We start from the raw sequence: 15,892 nt of genomic DNA on the forward strand, positions 1-15,892 counted from the left end.
CGTGATAAAATGAGAGGAGGATGTTTTATCCTAGACTACAGTAGAAATGAAGAGAATACATTTAGTGGAAAAGTCAAGAATGAAGTACAAGGGCGGGTTGGTACTGTAGTGTTAGTTTGGCGCCCCGTATACAACAGGATGCTGTGATCCTCCAAGTGGGCGGCCCAGGTTTGAATCCGTTTGTGGCTCCTTTCCCGCATGTCATTCCCCTCTTTCTCTCTGGTTTCTGACTCTATCCACTGTTCTGTCTCTACAATTAAGGCATAAAAATCTACAAAATGAATTTTAAAGAATAAAGTATGACATGAACAATTAAAGTCTGACTGTGCAGAAGAGAGTCCAAACGTCTGCACTCGATATAATACATTTTCTATGATAAGAATGGAAGGGACATTTTGAGAATGAAGATGTCATGTGAAGGAAAACTATTCTGATTAAAGAGGAGAAAAATCTTTTTTTTAATGTCAGATTTTGGACCAGTTTTAAATGTCACTTCAAATTAATTTGAGATATTAAACAGTTCTCAGGATGCAAAACAGACACAAAGAAATGTGGAAAATAAGACAAAGAAAGAAGTTTCAAATGTCAAGAATACATTTGAAAAGTTGACAAAATAAATTGTCGTTGAGAAGGTCAGGGGAAATGTTGTAAATAAAAGATGTAGTTAAAAGAAAAAAAATGTTAATGTTGAGAAAAAAAGGTAGAAAATAAACAAATGTTGAAGTTTTATTTTTAAATACTAAAATGTATGACTTACTTTAGATGTTATTTCTACTTTATTCTGGATATTCAGTCTTTCTTAGAGTGAAAGAAAGAAAAATAGAAACACAGAGATAAAGAAAGATAATGGAAGAGAAAAATATAGAAAGGGAAAAGGAAAAAGACAAAAATACACATGAAAGAAAGAAAGAAACTTTGTCCACTCAGGTTTGTTTTTTCATGCTTGTCACTCTCTCAAACATGTTGAACTGAACATTTTATTTATATATATTTTTAATCAAACACCTTCCTGCTCTCATCCCCCCCTCACCACCTCTACTACCTTACCTGCTAACTAAAATATGGACTATGAAAAAGTCAAGAAGAATCATCTGAGACTTTTTTTTAGTTTGTTGGAGTTTAATTGCAGAACGTGTGAGAAAATGTAACGGAGGATTGAAAACCTTGAATGCAACAATGATACTTGCTGTTATGGTTTATCTTCAAAGCAGATGTGTTGATTCTCGTGTAAAATGTTCCGTGCATGATGTGAAATTGAAATAAAACCGATTATATTGCTTTGAAAATATGAAAAACAATAAAACTACAATAGCAGCATTCAGTGTGACAGACGAGTACCGGTAATTCTAAAGACATACATAATACAAAAACAAAAGTATATGAATTAGAAATGATATGGGCCGTGGGTATATTTCACTTTAAATCATTGGGACACCAGCACAGGTAAGACCTCAGGACGCCAGCTTCTTCTCCTCGTCTTCATCGCAGGAACCTCTGAAAGAAACACCACACACAGACGCAGAGACATTAAAACAGATCGTTTGACTGTTCACGGGAGCAAAACAAGTGTGCATGTCAACAAAGGTGGTGGGGTGGACCAAAACAAAAGGAGCCATTTAGCAGAGGAGAGTGAAGCATGCTGGGTAATTAAAGGGAGGGTAGATGAGGGGGCGTTATGAGGTTAGATTTCCTGGACAACACCACACATTGTCCACATGAGACAAAGCCATTGTTGTGTGAAGGTCCAGGCCTGTGGGATTGTGGGTATGTAGGGGGGAGGAGTACTCATATCTCGTGGGGAAAAATGAATCTGTCGTTATTTAAAAAGCAGTAAACAGACGTCAGTTACACCACGTCACAGGAATCACACAGCTCTCTACTTAATCAGATCAGATTCATATCACTAGATGAGTTCTAATGTTGTCAACACTGTGACGTCTCTGCCTGTATGTGGTCGTTTGGGTTTAACTTCCTGGCTCAGCAGCCAATAGGCAGAGAAGGACATCAGTTAGCTGTGTACACCTGAGTTACTCAGGGCTCAGCTTAGGCCTGGTACACACTAAAAGTATTTAAAATCTTAAAAGTTTTGAAAATGTGAGACTCCACACGAGGACAAATCATGACGGATTAACGGTTCAGTTCTTAAAGTGTGCGGTCTGCAACGAGACCACCAACTCAGCACACCAAACACTAACTGATTCATTCACCAACAACCAGATCAAAACATGCAATCTAGCTACTCTGTACAATAATGGACTCTGTGCAATTACTTTCATTGCTGCCTATATTTGTATATGATTTATTCCATTCTTTTACGGATGTGAATGTGTATGTGGGTATGGTTGAGATGTGCTTGGCTTGTGTTTGTGTGTGTGTGCTGGTTATGCTGCAACTGGATTGCTCCAACAGAGTTTGGTTGATTAACATGACAATAAAGATCTATATATCTATCTGAAGGTGAATTAAGAGTAAACAAACATGATGGTCAAGCTAAATGTGGCTAGCTGTTAGCTGGTACGTCCATTATGGGATACATTTGCGTGCATGTTTTTGGAGTTAAAACAAGAAATTACTCAATTATTTGGGTGCCTACAATTTATATTTGTTACATTGATACAGAAATTTATTTCAATGGATTTTTTACAAGTATTATAACTTATTGTTGTACATGACAACCATAGTGAATATAGTCAGGGGAATAGTCTTCATCACACCACAGACTGAAGAGGTACAGAGTCTGGGTTTACAGGCTGCAGATCCTTTTTATTTTTTCATGTTTAACAGGTATCAGGTTTCATAGGTGTCAAGTTTACCATGTTCAAAAATGTATTTTAGTGTTAGCATGCTAACACATGAAACAAAATAAGTTCTAAATGCAGAACATTTGCAATTCAGAACTTTATACAAAGTAGAGATGAAGATAAGCTGAAGGAATTCATGATAGCGTTCCCTCAGTGTCTGCTTTCATCCAGTTATTTCTTACCTTGCCTATGGATTGAAAAGTGATTTACAAATAAAGTTTGATTTATTGATAATGTTGTTGTTTTTTTTTTTAAGATTTATTTTGGGCTTTTCGTGCCTTTAATTCAGAGAGAGGACAGTGGATAGAGTCGGAAACCAGGGAGAGAGAGCGGGGGATGACATGCGGAAGGGGCCACGGGTGGAAGTGAACCCGGGCCTACCGCTCGAGACGAGAGTCTCAACACATGGGACGCGCGCCCTAACCATTGTGCCACCAGCACGCCCCAATGTTGTCAGTTTTCAAGGTGCTTTGCTGCTAAAGTTTGATCTGATGATGACCTTTAATGACATTGCAGGCATTAGTTCTTTTAACTTCAATCATGAGGGTAAGTCGTTATTAGCTGGACGCAGCTAGCTGAACTCAGATCATCTCTGAACATCTCTAATCTCCAGATCATCAGTACCAAATGAAATACCATGAAAACGTTCTTAATTTGACCAAACAGGTGTGCATGAGTTTCTTTACCTGGACCACAAAGGCTGCCAGGCCAGCCAACATGGCGAGCATGGCGATGCGCTGCAGCCCGCACACGTTCACCCTATTCAGCAGGAAGAATCGAGCCCAGCCCAGCTTCTTGGCGGTGTGAGGGGGGTAACGCATGCTGTTGACGCCCTCCATCTTCAGCTGCTTGATCAGACAGCTGCGTAGGTGGCTGAGCTGGTCGAAGCTGTGCCGGCCGTGATAGCAGCCCATCCCGCTGTTACCTGAGAGACAGGTGAGGGGAGGAGTCAGCTGTGAACGTGCATCAGGGTGAACAGCTGGAGGTTCATTTTAGTGTTTAAAACTGACCTACTCCCCCAAAGGGCAGAGCGCTGACAGTGAAGTGAACCAGGCAGTCATTGGCCAGCAGAGCTCCGCTAGACGTCTCGGCTATCACCCTTTTGATCAGCTGTGGATCAGACAGGAAGGGTCAGAGCAGTGCATTGTGGGTACAATCTTTTTCATTTATGTATGAGTGATTATCTTAAAGTGCAATAGTGTCATTCCTTGTTACTTGTTATACAAGTGAATACTATTGTTCTTAACTGCTACCTCATGGTGACGTATTTATGTGATTTTCAACTTAAAATTTTGTAATTTTAGATTTTATTTGATTGTATAATTATCTTATTCTATTTAAGCTGTCTTCAGGCTGTGCAACAGAATTTTGGTGTATATTATTTGTTTATATAATTATTGGTTAGGATCCCCATTAGCTGTTACTTATAGCACAGCTATTCCTCCTGTGGTGACGTCCACATTAAAAAACATATCAGCAGGTATACAGAGGGAGAGAGGGCTGATGGCCTTATACACCTGTACAGTGACAATTAATATCTTCTATTCTATTTGCAGTGTGATCAGTGTTCATACAGTTTCTGCTCTTTGTTTCATTTGTTTAGGACTCATGTATTCTAAATTTGCATTCATTCTGACTTTCCCAAATCATCATTCCAGCCGTCACGGGCAAGCTGCCAACATAGAAAAGGATATTTGTGACATTTCTTAAGTGAATGATGAAGCCTGATTTTGCTATTAGTTCGGATTTTAACACCTCTGTAGCCAGAGCCTATTTTTTTTAAATAGGTTTTCAAAAGATATATGTATTCATGTCTGCAGGCGGTGATATAATCACCTTGTTGTTGTGAGAGAAGACGTACACAACCAGGGGTTTTTCCCTCTCGTTGATGAACTGGACGGCCTCGTCCACACCGCTCACTGTGATGATGGGAAGTAAGGGACCAAAGATCTCCTCCTTCATCACTTTGGATTCCCCCGTCACATCCTGCAGCACGGTGGGCTCTGTCAGGAGAGAACGGACAGGCTCAAAACAAATTGATACTACTTTAAATAAAGCATTTTAAAAGGTAAGAGTTCCGTGGCTGCAGTCATACAGCACAGATGCTTTTGGTGGAAAATATCTCAAACACATCACATACCTATGTAGCACTGAGATTCGTCGCTGTCTCCACCAGCAGCCACCGTGCTTCCCTCCATCAGAGCCATGACCCTCTTAAAGTGCCGCTGGTTAATAATGCGCCCGTAGTCCTCAAAGGTTTTGGGATTTTCTGTGTAAAACTCCTGCAGCATGTGGAATTAAAGATACATAATGTTCACATTGTCTTCATCTTCAACCGATACTTATTTCCCCTTCATTGTTGTGTTGTGCTGTGGTCAAAGTCATTCTTAGCTATTGTCTTTTGTTCGACTCCTGAGAGATGCGAACAGGTTAAAATCTTAATTTCAGACCCACCTTGATGCTCTTCTTGATTTCTTCCACCACTCTGCTCTGGATGGACGGTTCACACAGGATGTAGTCTGGAGCGATGCAGGTCTGACCACAGTTTACAAACTTCCCCCATGTGATGCGACTGTATCGGGTATTAACAAATAATATATTGTTATTGTTCTGTATTTCATTCATTATATTTATTTTACTATTTGGTTGCTTCTCAGGACTACGTTCTCAGATGTAACCGCAGTGATTTCCGCCTACCCTGATGTCACGTGCATAACCTTTTATTGGCACCATTACAATGCTACATTTCAGACTGACCGACATGCCACAGAGATGTCACAGCTCTTGTCGATGTAGCAGGGACTCTTCCCTCCCAGCTCCAGGGTCACCGGAGTGAGGTGTCGAGCAGCAGCCTCCATCACCAGTCTGCCCACTGTGCTGTTTCCTGTGTAGAAGACGTGATCAAATCTCTGTCTCAGCAGCTCCTGAGTCTCTGCCACTCCACCCGTCACCACCGGGTACAGGTCCTACAGAGAGAGCGTGCAGATATTAAAACAATCTTTGTACTCTAAGTGTAGGTAAAAGAGAAAAGGAGTTTGAAGCTCACTTTGTCGAGATATTTATGCAGAAGCTCCTCCATGACCTTGGCAGAGTGAGAGCTGACCTCAGATGGTTTGATCACTGCTGCATTACCTGCAGGATTAAAGAAATGAACACAGTGATGGGATGGTGATGATCATTAAACACTGAATAAAAATAAATAAATAAATCAAGTACTCTTGAGACGTTTTGTATAAAGCTGTGATATTCAGTAATTAATGAATGTTGTGGCTGCAGTGCATTCTGATCTAATGTGTGTTAGTTTGGAGCTCAATGCCTCTGGAAATTTGGCTTAGAATCATTCAAATACATGATATCAAAGTTCAGAGGGTCAGTAGGCCTAAAAATAAAATCTGAGTTAAAATTGTGTTGTGCATCTTCAACAACAACAACAACAACAACAACAACAACAACAACAACAGTATAGCTACTAGAAACCATAGCTAAAAACTCAAAAGGGTGTGTAGTAGTATTTTAGTACCAGCTGCAATGGCTCCAACTAGTGGCTGGAGGGTGATGGCCCAGGGGTAGTTCCAGGCCCCGATGATGAGCACCACTCCGAGTGGCTCCGGCTGCACATAGACCTCATCTGTTATGGTGAGGAAGTTCTTCTCCACCGGCCGGGGAGCCGCCCACTCTGCCAGCTTCTCTACAGCCAGCTCGATCTCCCCCTCCAGCCCCAGCGTCTCAAACAGCTCTGTGCCCTTCTCGCTCTGGAAGCAGAATTAAGACGGTACACCTGGTTATTAGTCTACATTAAGGTTGTCAAATATTTCAATTTACCGATAACACGTGTTTTATAACAATACAATCTCCACTAATTAGATGATAAATCGTATTAAAATCACAACTTCAGACCATCAGCCATATTTTAACCAATAGTGGCTGCTAGCAACACTTAGTACTTTAACATTGCCAATGTATTTGTGCAACTTAGACAGTATGCAGAAGTATGTAAGCAATCTTTGGTCATTAAAAACAAGAAAATATTCGATATTGGGACCCCAAGACTTGTACCTATGTTGCCGTGGTATCAAAACAGGTGTTGTTTTTTATTTTAAATTGTAGTATGGAGACAGCCCTGTAGCACCCACAGAGCTTCACAAGTGGTTTGCATAATGTGTCTTTACATAATATGTAGATAAACAGATTGTTTTCTTTTCTTCTACCTTGCCGAGGTCTCTTTTGACAGCATACGTGATGTCCCCTCGTCTCTCTGAGATGAAGCGCAGCAGGCTCTTCAGCTGGTGGATCCTGAACTCCAGAGGTTTGGTCTTCCCTGTTAGGAAGGACTTCCTCGCCTGCTGCACGACCAGCTGTTCTCGTGACATCCTAAATACAAAGCTGTAACACTCATCGTTTTCATTCATGAGAGTCAGCCTACTATAAAAACAGGTTAAGGCTGACTTCCAGCATTTTCTCTGACACGAACCACGCCCTGAGCTTGAATTTTAAATATGCCAGAGATTTTTTTAAATCAGACTGAAACACTCTTTTGAACACAAGTCAATCCTAAAATTGAATAAGGAGCTGTATCTTTGACTCTTGTCTAAAGAGACATACAAATTAAAGTTAATTTGTATATTGTGATGCAAGACAAATTTCAGATTTTGCCTGAAAATAAAGTCCTATCACTCAATAAATGACGAGACAATGTACATATATCAACACAGGCACCTACATGTGCTTCGATTAAGCCGTGCACAATCATTTTTTGTCTTTAGGTTGATGGCCTGTTATAAGAAAACATATGAAGGATACAAACAAAATGCATATAGGTAAAAACATTATCACATACATAGGCATGTGAAAAAGTGAAAACCTTATTGCCTTATTAGACAAACAGAACAGTATGTTCTAACTTCTCCAGACTATGACAACATCTTAAATAACACATCTGGATTAAGTCTGTCTGTCCTCAGCTGTAACTTTCTGATTTCTTAAATGACATTATAAAGTCAACAATAGTTTGTCTGACAGTAGCCATTGATTGCACAGTCTTCTTAGAAATAGTCATTTAATGAGAAGTTTAGAAGAGAAGAACTACCCCAGACCTTTTAGAGGTAAACACTCATTAAATAAACTGGGAAGAAACTACTACAATACTGTATTAACATAGCTTAAGCATTTCAATAGAAAGACTACAATACTGATATTAATAGAGTACAATTATTTAATTTAAAAAGACAACAATACTGTCATTATGACCCGATTATAAGTGTATAAATATCAAGGTTTGTTAACTATAACTCAACAAGCTGTTAGATAAATACACTCGTCCTCAAAGTTGTCTTAGCCTTAGCTCTGTTGCTAATGTCAGTGACAGCGTCTAAACTGTTTAAGATACATATCTATATTAACCATGTGAAGACATATGAGCTTTGAAGTACATAAATTAATGTATACAGGGTAAATTAAAGTCTTACCTTTCAGAACAACCGGGTAGCAGGATTTAGAGATGTTGTTAGCGCCGTCGGCTAGTGGTGAGGGGTGATGCTGCATTCAGATGCTCCTCGGAAAGTCCCATTCTCCCGACTCATTTGTGTAAACCTGGTGTAGCCTGAACGAGATTTACACCGTGAGAAAATACATGCACACTGAAACTACAATTTTTTTTTTTTAATTAATAACCGAAATGCAGTAGTCAACTTACACACTAATACCACAAAAATCTAATAAACGGTTAGCAACACAAACTTTTTGACCGTCAAGTCACTATTCCCCGCCATTTTTCAGCGTATCAATAAATAGGTAATTCAGCTACCAGCATTGCATGCAACTTTTTAAATTGTTCTGGTTTACTTCCGATATGACTGCGCCTTATGGGCTTACATGATAGTTTTATTCAAGCTGGAAACCATTTTCCCGGATTTTTCCAACATCACTTGAATCACTAGCCATATTCGGCACCAGCAATTGGCCTGCTAAAGTGTCCATCAAAGAAAGAACCAATCAGCTACAGGAACCCCCAGCTGATCCTCCCCAGCATTGCATAATAATAAGAAAAACAATATAGCTGCAGGGTGCTGAAGAACTGGAAGAGCCACTTAGGTCGGCATTTCAACTATTTAAAATCCATCTGCAGACTTCTCGGTTGGCTGACTTACTTTCAAATTGTGCTTCCTCTCCGACATCTTTGAAAATACAGTAAATAATTTAAAATTTGTTCATTTTCAAAATTGTATGGAAAGGTACATTTTACACTAATAAACAAGTGGTTTAATGCTCTATCAAGGGTCATAAAAAGGTAGAGCGGAGACAATAATGCAGTTGCAAAAAGGTGCAGATTTACGCAGCAACAGCCATTTAATATTGTAAAGGGAGGCTCAGATGGATTTTTTGAGTCATGATTGACCCAAATATCCATCTCAATTCAAAATCAACAAATATAGTATGTCCTCATCAGAAGAGTTGATGAAATGTGTACTATCCACAGCACATCAATTCAAACACTCAGACATCTGTTTGTGTATTCAAAAATATTTCATTCCGTCTCCTTGTGTAAATATTTAAAGTTTTGTCCTGACTAGTGGTAGACAAATTAATTTCTAATCAGTCAATAAATGAACTAAACGCTGCAGCTCTAAAGTGTCTGTTTCCTAATATGTTGCGTTTATGGTCTATCATCATAATACATAATTTGATATTTGATCAAATGCCCAAAATATTTCACCCAAATTAATAATATTTCACTAATTTTATCAGGCATAAATAAACATTTAGCTCTTTACAGCTTTCTGAAATGTCCCGACTTGAACCAAGAGTATTTGAGGTTTAAACTGATGGTTTGACAAGAGGACATGATAATATCCTTTTAGTCAAATAAATAGGGTTATACATTTTTTACACTATTGACAGACTTAAAGATTACTTCTGAAAACGTTCATCAGATTAATTGAAGATAATAATTTTATGTTGAATCCAAACAAAGACAATTATGATAAATATATATTTTTGAATAATGCACAGCAAGACAGCTTTATTGTTTCTCTTTTTAATAACAAAGACTGTATTTGTGTTCCATAAAGAACAGAGAGACATCCCTTGGTGAGACACAACATTGACATTTGTCTTCGAAAAATCGGTGCTTGGATAGAGATGCATTTTCAGGATCATGACTGACGGCGGGGTTCTTCAAAATGCATTCAGAACAAGCAATAGAGGCGTAAAACAACAGGGAACATACATTCAATAATCTAGAGGATCTACAGGGTAAAATGCAGACTTGGTTGGTACCCATGCTTTATCCAAAACAGTCCCCCTCTCGTGACAGTCCATGGACAGGAGCAGATTCAGGTGGGCTTTCTGTCAGATTTATTTGTCCCTCGTCACTCTGTGTGCAGTAAAAGGCTTCGTGTGGTTCAGAGTGCTCATGACGAGGACGAGGAAAACTTAAAAACCCGGATATGTGTAGGAAAAAGAACAGTACATCAGAGAAACAGGCCGCTGGGTGCCTGTGAATGCATTTATACACATTTTTACACTGAAAAAGAATTTATTCACACATGTACAAAGGAGTAGGCCTATGTCTGCTTTTACAAGAAGGCACCTCCTTTCTTCCATCGTTGTCTGTTCCTACTGGCCTTAATGCACACCTGGCAAGTGCTTGTGTGTGTATTTTCTATAGAAATACACACTCATACAAACATATATACAGTACATACACTGTTGGTAGCACAGCAGACGACTGAAGGGAGGCAGAGGAACCAAGTGGACGATAGGCAGTGCAGATTTTGACAATTCAAGTCTCACAAAATTGTATAAATTAAGTGAGAAATCTGATGCTTTCACACTCATTTCAGAAAATTTCATGAGACCCACTGAACAGATAAGTGTGTATTGATCAACAGTCCTGTGTAGAAAGAGTTTTCTGGAAAGTTTTGAAGCTGCCATGAGTTTTTTTTTTCTTTAGCACAACCCTGTTGCGCCAAAAAAGGTTTTATCCTTATCAAAGCCCCTTGGCAGACATGGATAAAATGTATCAAATTCATATATGTACATATAAAGATTTGTGCTCTTTGACTGACAGGCTGACGGTATCGTCAACAACCCCCCAAAAACTCAGATCTCATACACACAGACACACACACTCTCACTCCTCCTCCCAGAAGTGGAAGAAGGAATCATCACATGCATCACATATTTATAAATATATACAACTTTGCAACATCAAGTCTTGTTAAAAAAAAAAGTAGCTACTGATACTGACAGAACATAAACAGCTGTAGTAATTTTAGTAAAATCAATCTTATTTTGAAGGTAAATTGTCGTCAAGTTGAGCTGCAGCCAACAAGTCTTGGCTGTTCCGAGTTTCCCTGGTTGCTCGGCCTTATGGGAAATGTATGCATTCTGATGACTTGTTGCTCATGCACACAAAGCAGGTAGGTTTGGGGGTGTAAGAGGAGTGATTTGAAAACCCCTCCCCCGTCTGCCTTCACATATCTACCTCCAGAACTTATTACAGATACTCGTCTCCTCCACAAACTGCGATAAAGTGCTTCGGCTAACAACACAACAAAATTAAAAACAAAGCAGTTTCAAATCTACAGGTTCCTCGCTGACTAAACACGGCTGTGTGGTTTCTGTAACAGGAGTTTGTGTTGTTTCTGGGTCCAATCTGTTACAGTGATTGGCCATCAGCCTTTTGCTAATTTCTTCCGTCTCTTTTCACTCCAATACTTGAGGTTTTCAAGATAGGCAGGAGATTCGAACATCTTCTGAACCAATAAATAAGATCAATAACAACCTAAAAAACAGAGTAAATAACCACTGATATCACAGAGTAAGCAGGTTTTTAAAAAGATGAACCGCCTCATAGTCCTGTACAATGTCTTTTTGTTCTGGTAAAAAACAAATGATATCCTGAATGACAGACATTAGTCTTTATATACGTATAGTTCAGGTCCACCATTATAGTGTAGGAAAAGAAATGCACCGCAAAGTGCATGCATCATGTCCTCATCCAGTTACAGCCTTCAGTTTCTGTTTTTTTTTGTCATCTTTGGTTGGAAGTTTGTGCATCAGTCACAGTTCAGTCTGTGATGCAGCCAGAAAAAACAAAAAACAAAAACTGATGATAAATACAGATGAAAACGAGCGAATGAAAAGTGCTTGAACTGCTACAGGAGTGACCAGCAGCTCTGTGAGGATGAAGGTTGACAGTCTCAGGACGCTGCGATCCCTCTGTGTGTGTGTGTGTGTGTGTGTGTGTGTGTGTGTGTGTGTGTGTGTGTGTGTGTGTGTGTGTGTGTGTGTGTGTGTGTGTGTGTGTGTGTGTGTGTGTGTGTGTGTGTGTGCGATGCTACTCGTACAGTGTGACGGTGCAGTAGCAGAGGGCGGAGATCCTGCGGTCCACGCTCGCCTTATCTGCAGGGAAACAAAAACAAGATGGTGTTTACACAAGTACCAAAACAAACTTGAAAGTTAAATAGAGTAATTAGACAAACAGACTACAGACGTCTGTCCTATCAGACATGTGTAGGCTCTCTTTTAGATTGATTGTATTTATTATTTAGGTGTCATGCACCAAAGTGCCCAACCCTCATTGGTTTATTTAAATATCAATGACAACACAAAACATAGCATGCACTACAGAGGAATAGGTTTCATGTACGGGTAAGCCTCATCAGCTGAAAGTCCACACTGTATGAAATATTGTGGCAGGTAAGGTTGTTGAAGTTACTTTTTCAATACTTCTTGTTATAAAACAAGACAATCTCTCTGTGTTGTTTCTTAAAGATGATTGATAGTATCAAAACATACTGAAGCTATAAATGCACTACATCCATTCAATAAGACGGGTGTGTGGGAGAGAAATCAATCAAAAACTGCAAAGAAACTTCTGCACACAGTCCATAATTATATGAGTGACATTTTGCTGATGTACTTGTAGAATTTATAAATTGTGCAGTAAACTCTTAAAGCACTAGTTAATGTAAGTTAAAACCATATGTGTTCATACTGGTTGCTCTTGTATGAGGCCAATAGTTAAACAAGCGCTCAGAGTCTGTACTCACACTTAACCACGTTCTCGACATCCGTCGGGTCCTGCAGGATCTTGGACAGGCCGTCCAGCAGCATGGCCGCCTTGCTGTAGCGGTACGCGATATCTTCTGTCTGCTTGAACATCTCGTCCAGAGCTGCTGACTGAACCTGAAACACACACACACACACACACACACAGTCACCCACACATCATCAGGTAAGGCTTAACAAAACATGTAATAGCTGTTCTTTACTCAACATAGCATCTGAAAAAATCACAAGTGTCAATGATTATGTGACAGTGGCAAAAATCTCAGATTCAAAAACAGTAAAATTGTATATTTAATAAAGATGTATCTATGTTATCTTCTTTATACCAAAATAACCAACATACACCCAAATCAAGCATTTTTCTTGTACTGACCCTTACATTGCTCCACAGCAGAGGTTTTCAGGTCAACGGCTACACAGCAGTAAAACAATATAATTCAGACTTCTTGTATCTGAGGCTTACCATCTCCACAGCTTGATTGTAGATGAGTTTCTCTGCGGTGACGCTGTTAATCTCGTCCACAAATCGCTGCTTGTCAGAGAAGAAGTGGTTCAGTTTGTCGGTCAGCCGCCGGCAGAGGGAGATGCAGCTTTTGTACCGATCGTTCAGACTCTTCACCACTGAAAGTACACAAAGAGAGGGATGAGTTATTCTGCAGGGGTGTAATTGTGCTTGAAAATATTTATATCTCTCTTTCAAGAAAGTAAAGTTGAAGTCATGTATTGGTAAATGTTAACTCATAGTTCTTACCTTGTTTTACTGCGGAGGAGGGATTGAGCTTGGCTGATTTGATCTGAGCTTTGGCAAGGTGGAGGGAGGAAGCCAGAAGCTGTGCAGCCTTCATGTAAAGCACCAGCTGTTCCACCTGCCTGTAGGGGGCAGCACAGACACAAAATATAAGACCAAGAAGTTTTAAGCACTGCAGCAACATCACAGAACAAAGAGCCTCCTCACACAACACAAGATAGGAGGACAAATTTTCTCAAAACATGACATATGAAACATCAATTTGCCATGACATTCAGCAGGATTCAGATCTAAAATAAACCCTGAAAAGGTTACGCCTCCTCCAAGCTCGTCATCTATAAGCGGACATGACAGCTTCATCACTTTAGAGTGCAGCTGTGGGCCTGCACCTTTTGGGCATGTTAGCATCGGCGTACAAGTAGTGCTATTCTAAGTGTTAATGTGGTGATAAAACAGGGCAGATTGCGGGTTGTATTTCTGCGCATATTAGCGGGCACAATCCATCATTAGTGGATCAGGTCCCATGTGTTTAAAAACAATCTCTGTTATTTTAACCATCGGAAGAAATTAAAAGTACCTGAGTAAAAAAAAAAAAAAAAAAATCTGATCTAAAGTAATATTTTTAACTAAAAACTGAAAGAGAGAAAGTGAGCACATTCACTGGCAACCATTCAGCGCTGGAACATGTACTTGTCATTTTAACCAGTGTGGAAGAGTTTGCCCTCAAATGTAGCTCATTAAAACATGAAATTAGCTCATATTGGGTGTTAGGGAGTTTTTGTGGCCATGGTTACCAAATAGGTATCGATATCATTTGATTTTACTAGTATCGTAGCAAAGTTTAAAATTATTGTATTGTGACAAACCAGATGTCGGACAATATCAGATTTGTTTGGGACTGTTACTGTAACTATATGCTGTATAGATTGCTGCAGTTGGATCTAATACGTTCCCTGGGTCCATTAAGATGTAGGTCTGTAATTTTTTAACTATGAAGAGATTTACATTAAGTTATCCCTTACCCCCACTCTTTGCTGAGCTGGCTGATCTGGTCCACGACCACACTGTCCTGGGGAGGGTAGATGGAGGCGGCTGACACGCCGAGCTCTGCCCCTCCAGCCCTGATTGCCGCCATTTCAAGGACGCAGTCGGTGAATGAGAGCATCATCCGCAGGTGCATCAGGGTGTCTGTGTGCTCACGCTGCAAAATAACAACAATTAAATGTTAAAAATGATGAGTAGAGTTACAAGCATTTTTTCTGTAAAAATAAGATCGAGGCATCAAACCCCCCCTCACCTCCATGAGAGTCTCCTCGGGCAGCTCAGGGGCTTCGAATGTGATGAATCCCTCCAAGCTGGGAGGAGAGGTTCCATAGGGGACGTATCGCAGGCTGCTGGGTGCTCCCTCGGCCCCGGTGACAAGCTGTCCTCCACCAAATCCACCAGGAGGAGAGGAGCCCATGGCCATGCCTGGAGGAGATCCCACATAGACCCGGCCGCTGGTGGAGCACAGGGAGCCGCCCGAGCTGTTGGAGCCCACTGAGAGGAGGACGAGGAGGGGAGAGGATCATGAGATAAATACAACTGACAAATATCTCACATTACCTCACAGCCTTCTATATGTTAAAGGATATTCAAACCTGGGCCTTGTTTTAATATCATTTGGGGTTTTAATTACTAGAAAAGTACACAAAGTTATAGAACTGCTTCCATTAATTGCTTGAGTCTGCAGCTGTGAAGCAGTAACGTCTGAAAACTAATCCTTGGGACAAAAATGTCTTTCAGGTATGCCGATAAACAAAGGCTCAAATTGTTGTTCAAAGTCTATGACAACATTACAGAAAGGATCCCTGCAGACATCAACCAATTTTCAAGGACTAAGATGATTTGAAACCACAAACTGCCTTCTCATCGCTAGCCTCAAAGCCACCAGAATTCAACAAAACCAGGAATTTATGTCAAAGAAAAACAAGATTTCCCTTTAAGCAGCTGCTCTCTCAGGCAAATATTTCTGTTGTTGTGTGACTTTTGTTCTTCAAATATTTTATTTGGATCACACTCATATTTGTGGAACAGAATTACACAAAAGAAAATCTGGTTTGACTTCCTGATAAAGGCCTGATGCCGAAACATGTCATAGTTGGTTTTGGAGGGCCTTATGCCGATGCCGTGAAGGAAGTTTGTTGGAGGTTTTTTTTGTCTCCCTATGACTGTATGGATCCAAAGAGTTCCTCAAACATACATTTTTTAGTCCATGACGCTCTCCTTC

At 40.0% G+C, this 15,892-nt stretch overlaps 2 protein-coding genes across 3 annotated transcripts in view; both read right to left on the bottom strand.

The window, feature by feature from the left end:
• Positions 1-434: 434 nt before the first annotated feature.
• Positions 435-8,411, bottom strand: LOC109995335 (aldehyde dehydrogenase family 3 member A2). 2 transcript variants are annotated; one of them, XM_020649003.3, is made up of 11 exons: positions 8,267-8,411; positions 7,010-7,172; positions 6,322-6,553; positions 5,848-5,933; positions 5,559-5,767; positions 5,256-5,373; positions 4,942-5,083; positions 4,638-4,804; positions 3,812-3,911; positions 3,488-3,726; positions 435-1,494 (listed from the first exon to the last, which is right to left on the bottom strand). In XM_020649003.3, the coding sequence occupies exons 2-11, from the start codon at positions 7,169-7,171 to the stop codon at positions 1,480-1,482; spliced, it is 1,470 nt and encodes a 489-aa protein (XP_020504659.1). In that variant the 5' UTR covers position 7,172; positions 8,267-8,411; the 3' UTR covers positions 435-1,479. The 2 variants fall into 2 exon arrangements, with proteins under 2 accessions (XP_020504659.1, XP_020504661.1); XM_020649005.3 differs by having other exon boundaries at positions 7,010-7,184; positions 8,267-8,400.
• Positions 8,412-9,818: 1,407 nt separating this feature from the next.
• The window catches only part of ulk2 (unc-51 like autophagy activating kinase 2), a 42,715-nt gene continuing 36,641 nt past the window's right edge, over positions 9,819-15,892 (bottom strand). Inside the window, exons 22-27 of the mRNA XM_020649021.2 lie at positions 14,921-15,162; positions 14,646-14,824; positions 13,627-13,745; positions 13,339-13,496; positions 12,857-12,992; positions 9,819-12,206 (exon numbers count right to left, since the gene is read on the bottom strand). Of these exons, the coding sequence (XP_020504677.1) occupies positions 12,142-12,206; positions 12,857-12,992; positions 13,339-13,496; positions 13,627-13,745; positions 14,646-14,824; positions 14,921-15,162 (899 nt within the window). The 3' untranslated portion in view covers positions 9,819-12,141. The remainder of the gene's footprint in view (positions 12,207-12,856; positions 12,993-13,338; positions 13,497-13,626; positions 13,746-14,645; positions 14,825-14,920; positions 15,163-15,892) is intronic.

This window comes from Labrus bergylta, chromosome 11 (assembly GCF_963930695.1).
Source record: "Labrus bergylta chromosome 11, fLabBer1.1, whole genome shotgun sequence".
In the NCBI taxonomy this organism is placed as follows: Eukaryota; Metazoa; Chordata; class Actinopteri; order Labriformes; family Labridae; genus Labrus; species Labrus bergylta.

What these genes read in the sequence shown, in the direction of transcription:
- LOC109995335 (XM_020649003.3), bottom strand. Translation starts at nt 7,171, where the DNA reads ATGTCACGAGAACAGCTGGTCGTGCAGCAGGCGAGGAAGTCCTTCCTA. An exon ending in TCAAAAGAGACCTCGGCAAG is followed by an intron (nt 6,554 to 7,009) that starts GTAGAAGAAAAG and finishes TTCTGCTTCCAG; the next exon opens with AGCGAGAAGGGCACAGAGCT. An exon ending in AGTTGGAGCCATTGCAGCTG is followed by an intron (nt 5,934 to 6,321) that starts GTACTAAAATAC and finishes TTAATCCTGCAG; the next exon opens with GTAATGCAGCAGTGATCAAA.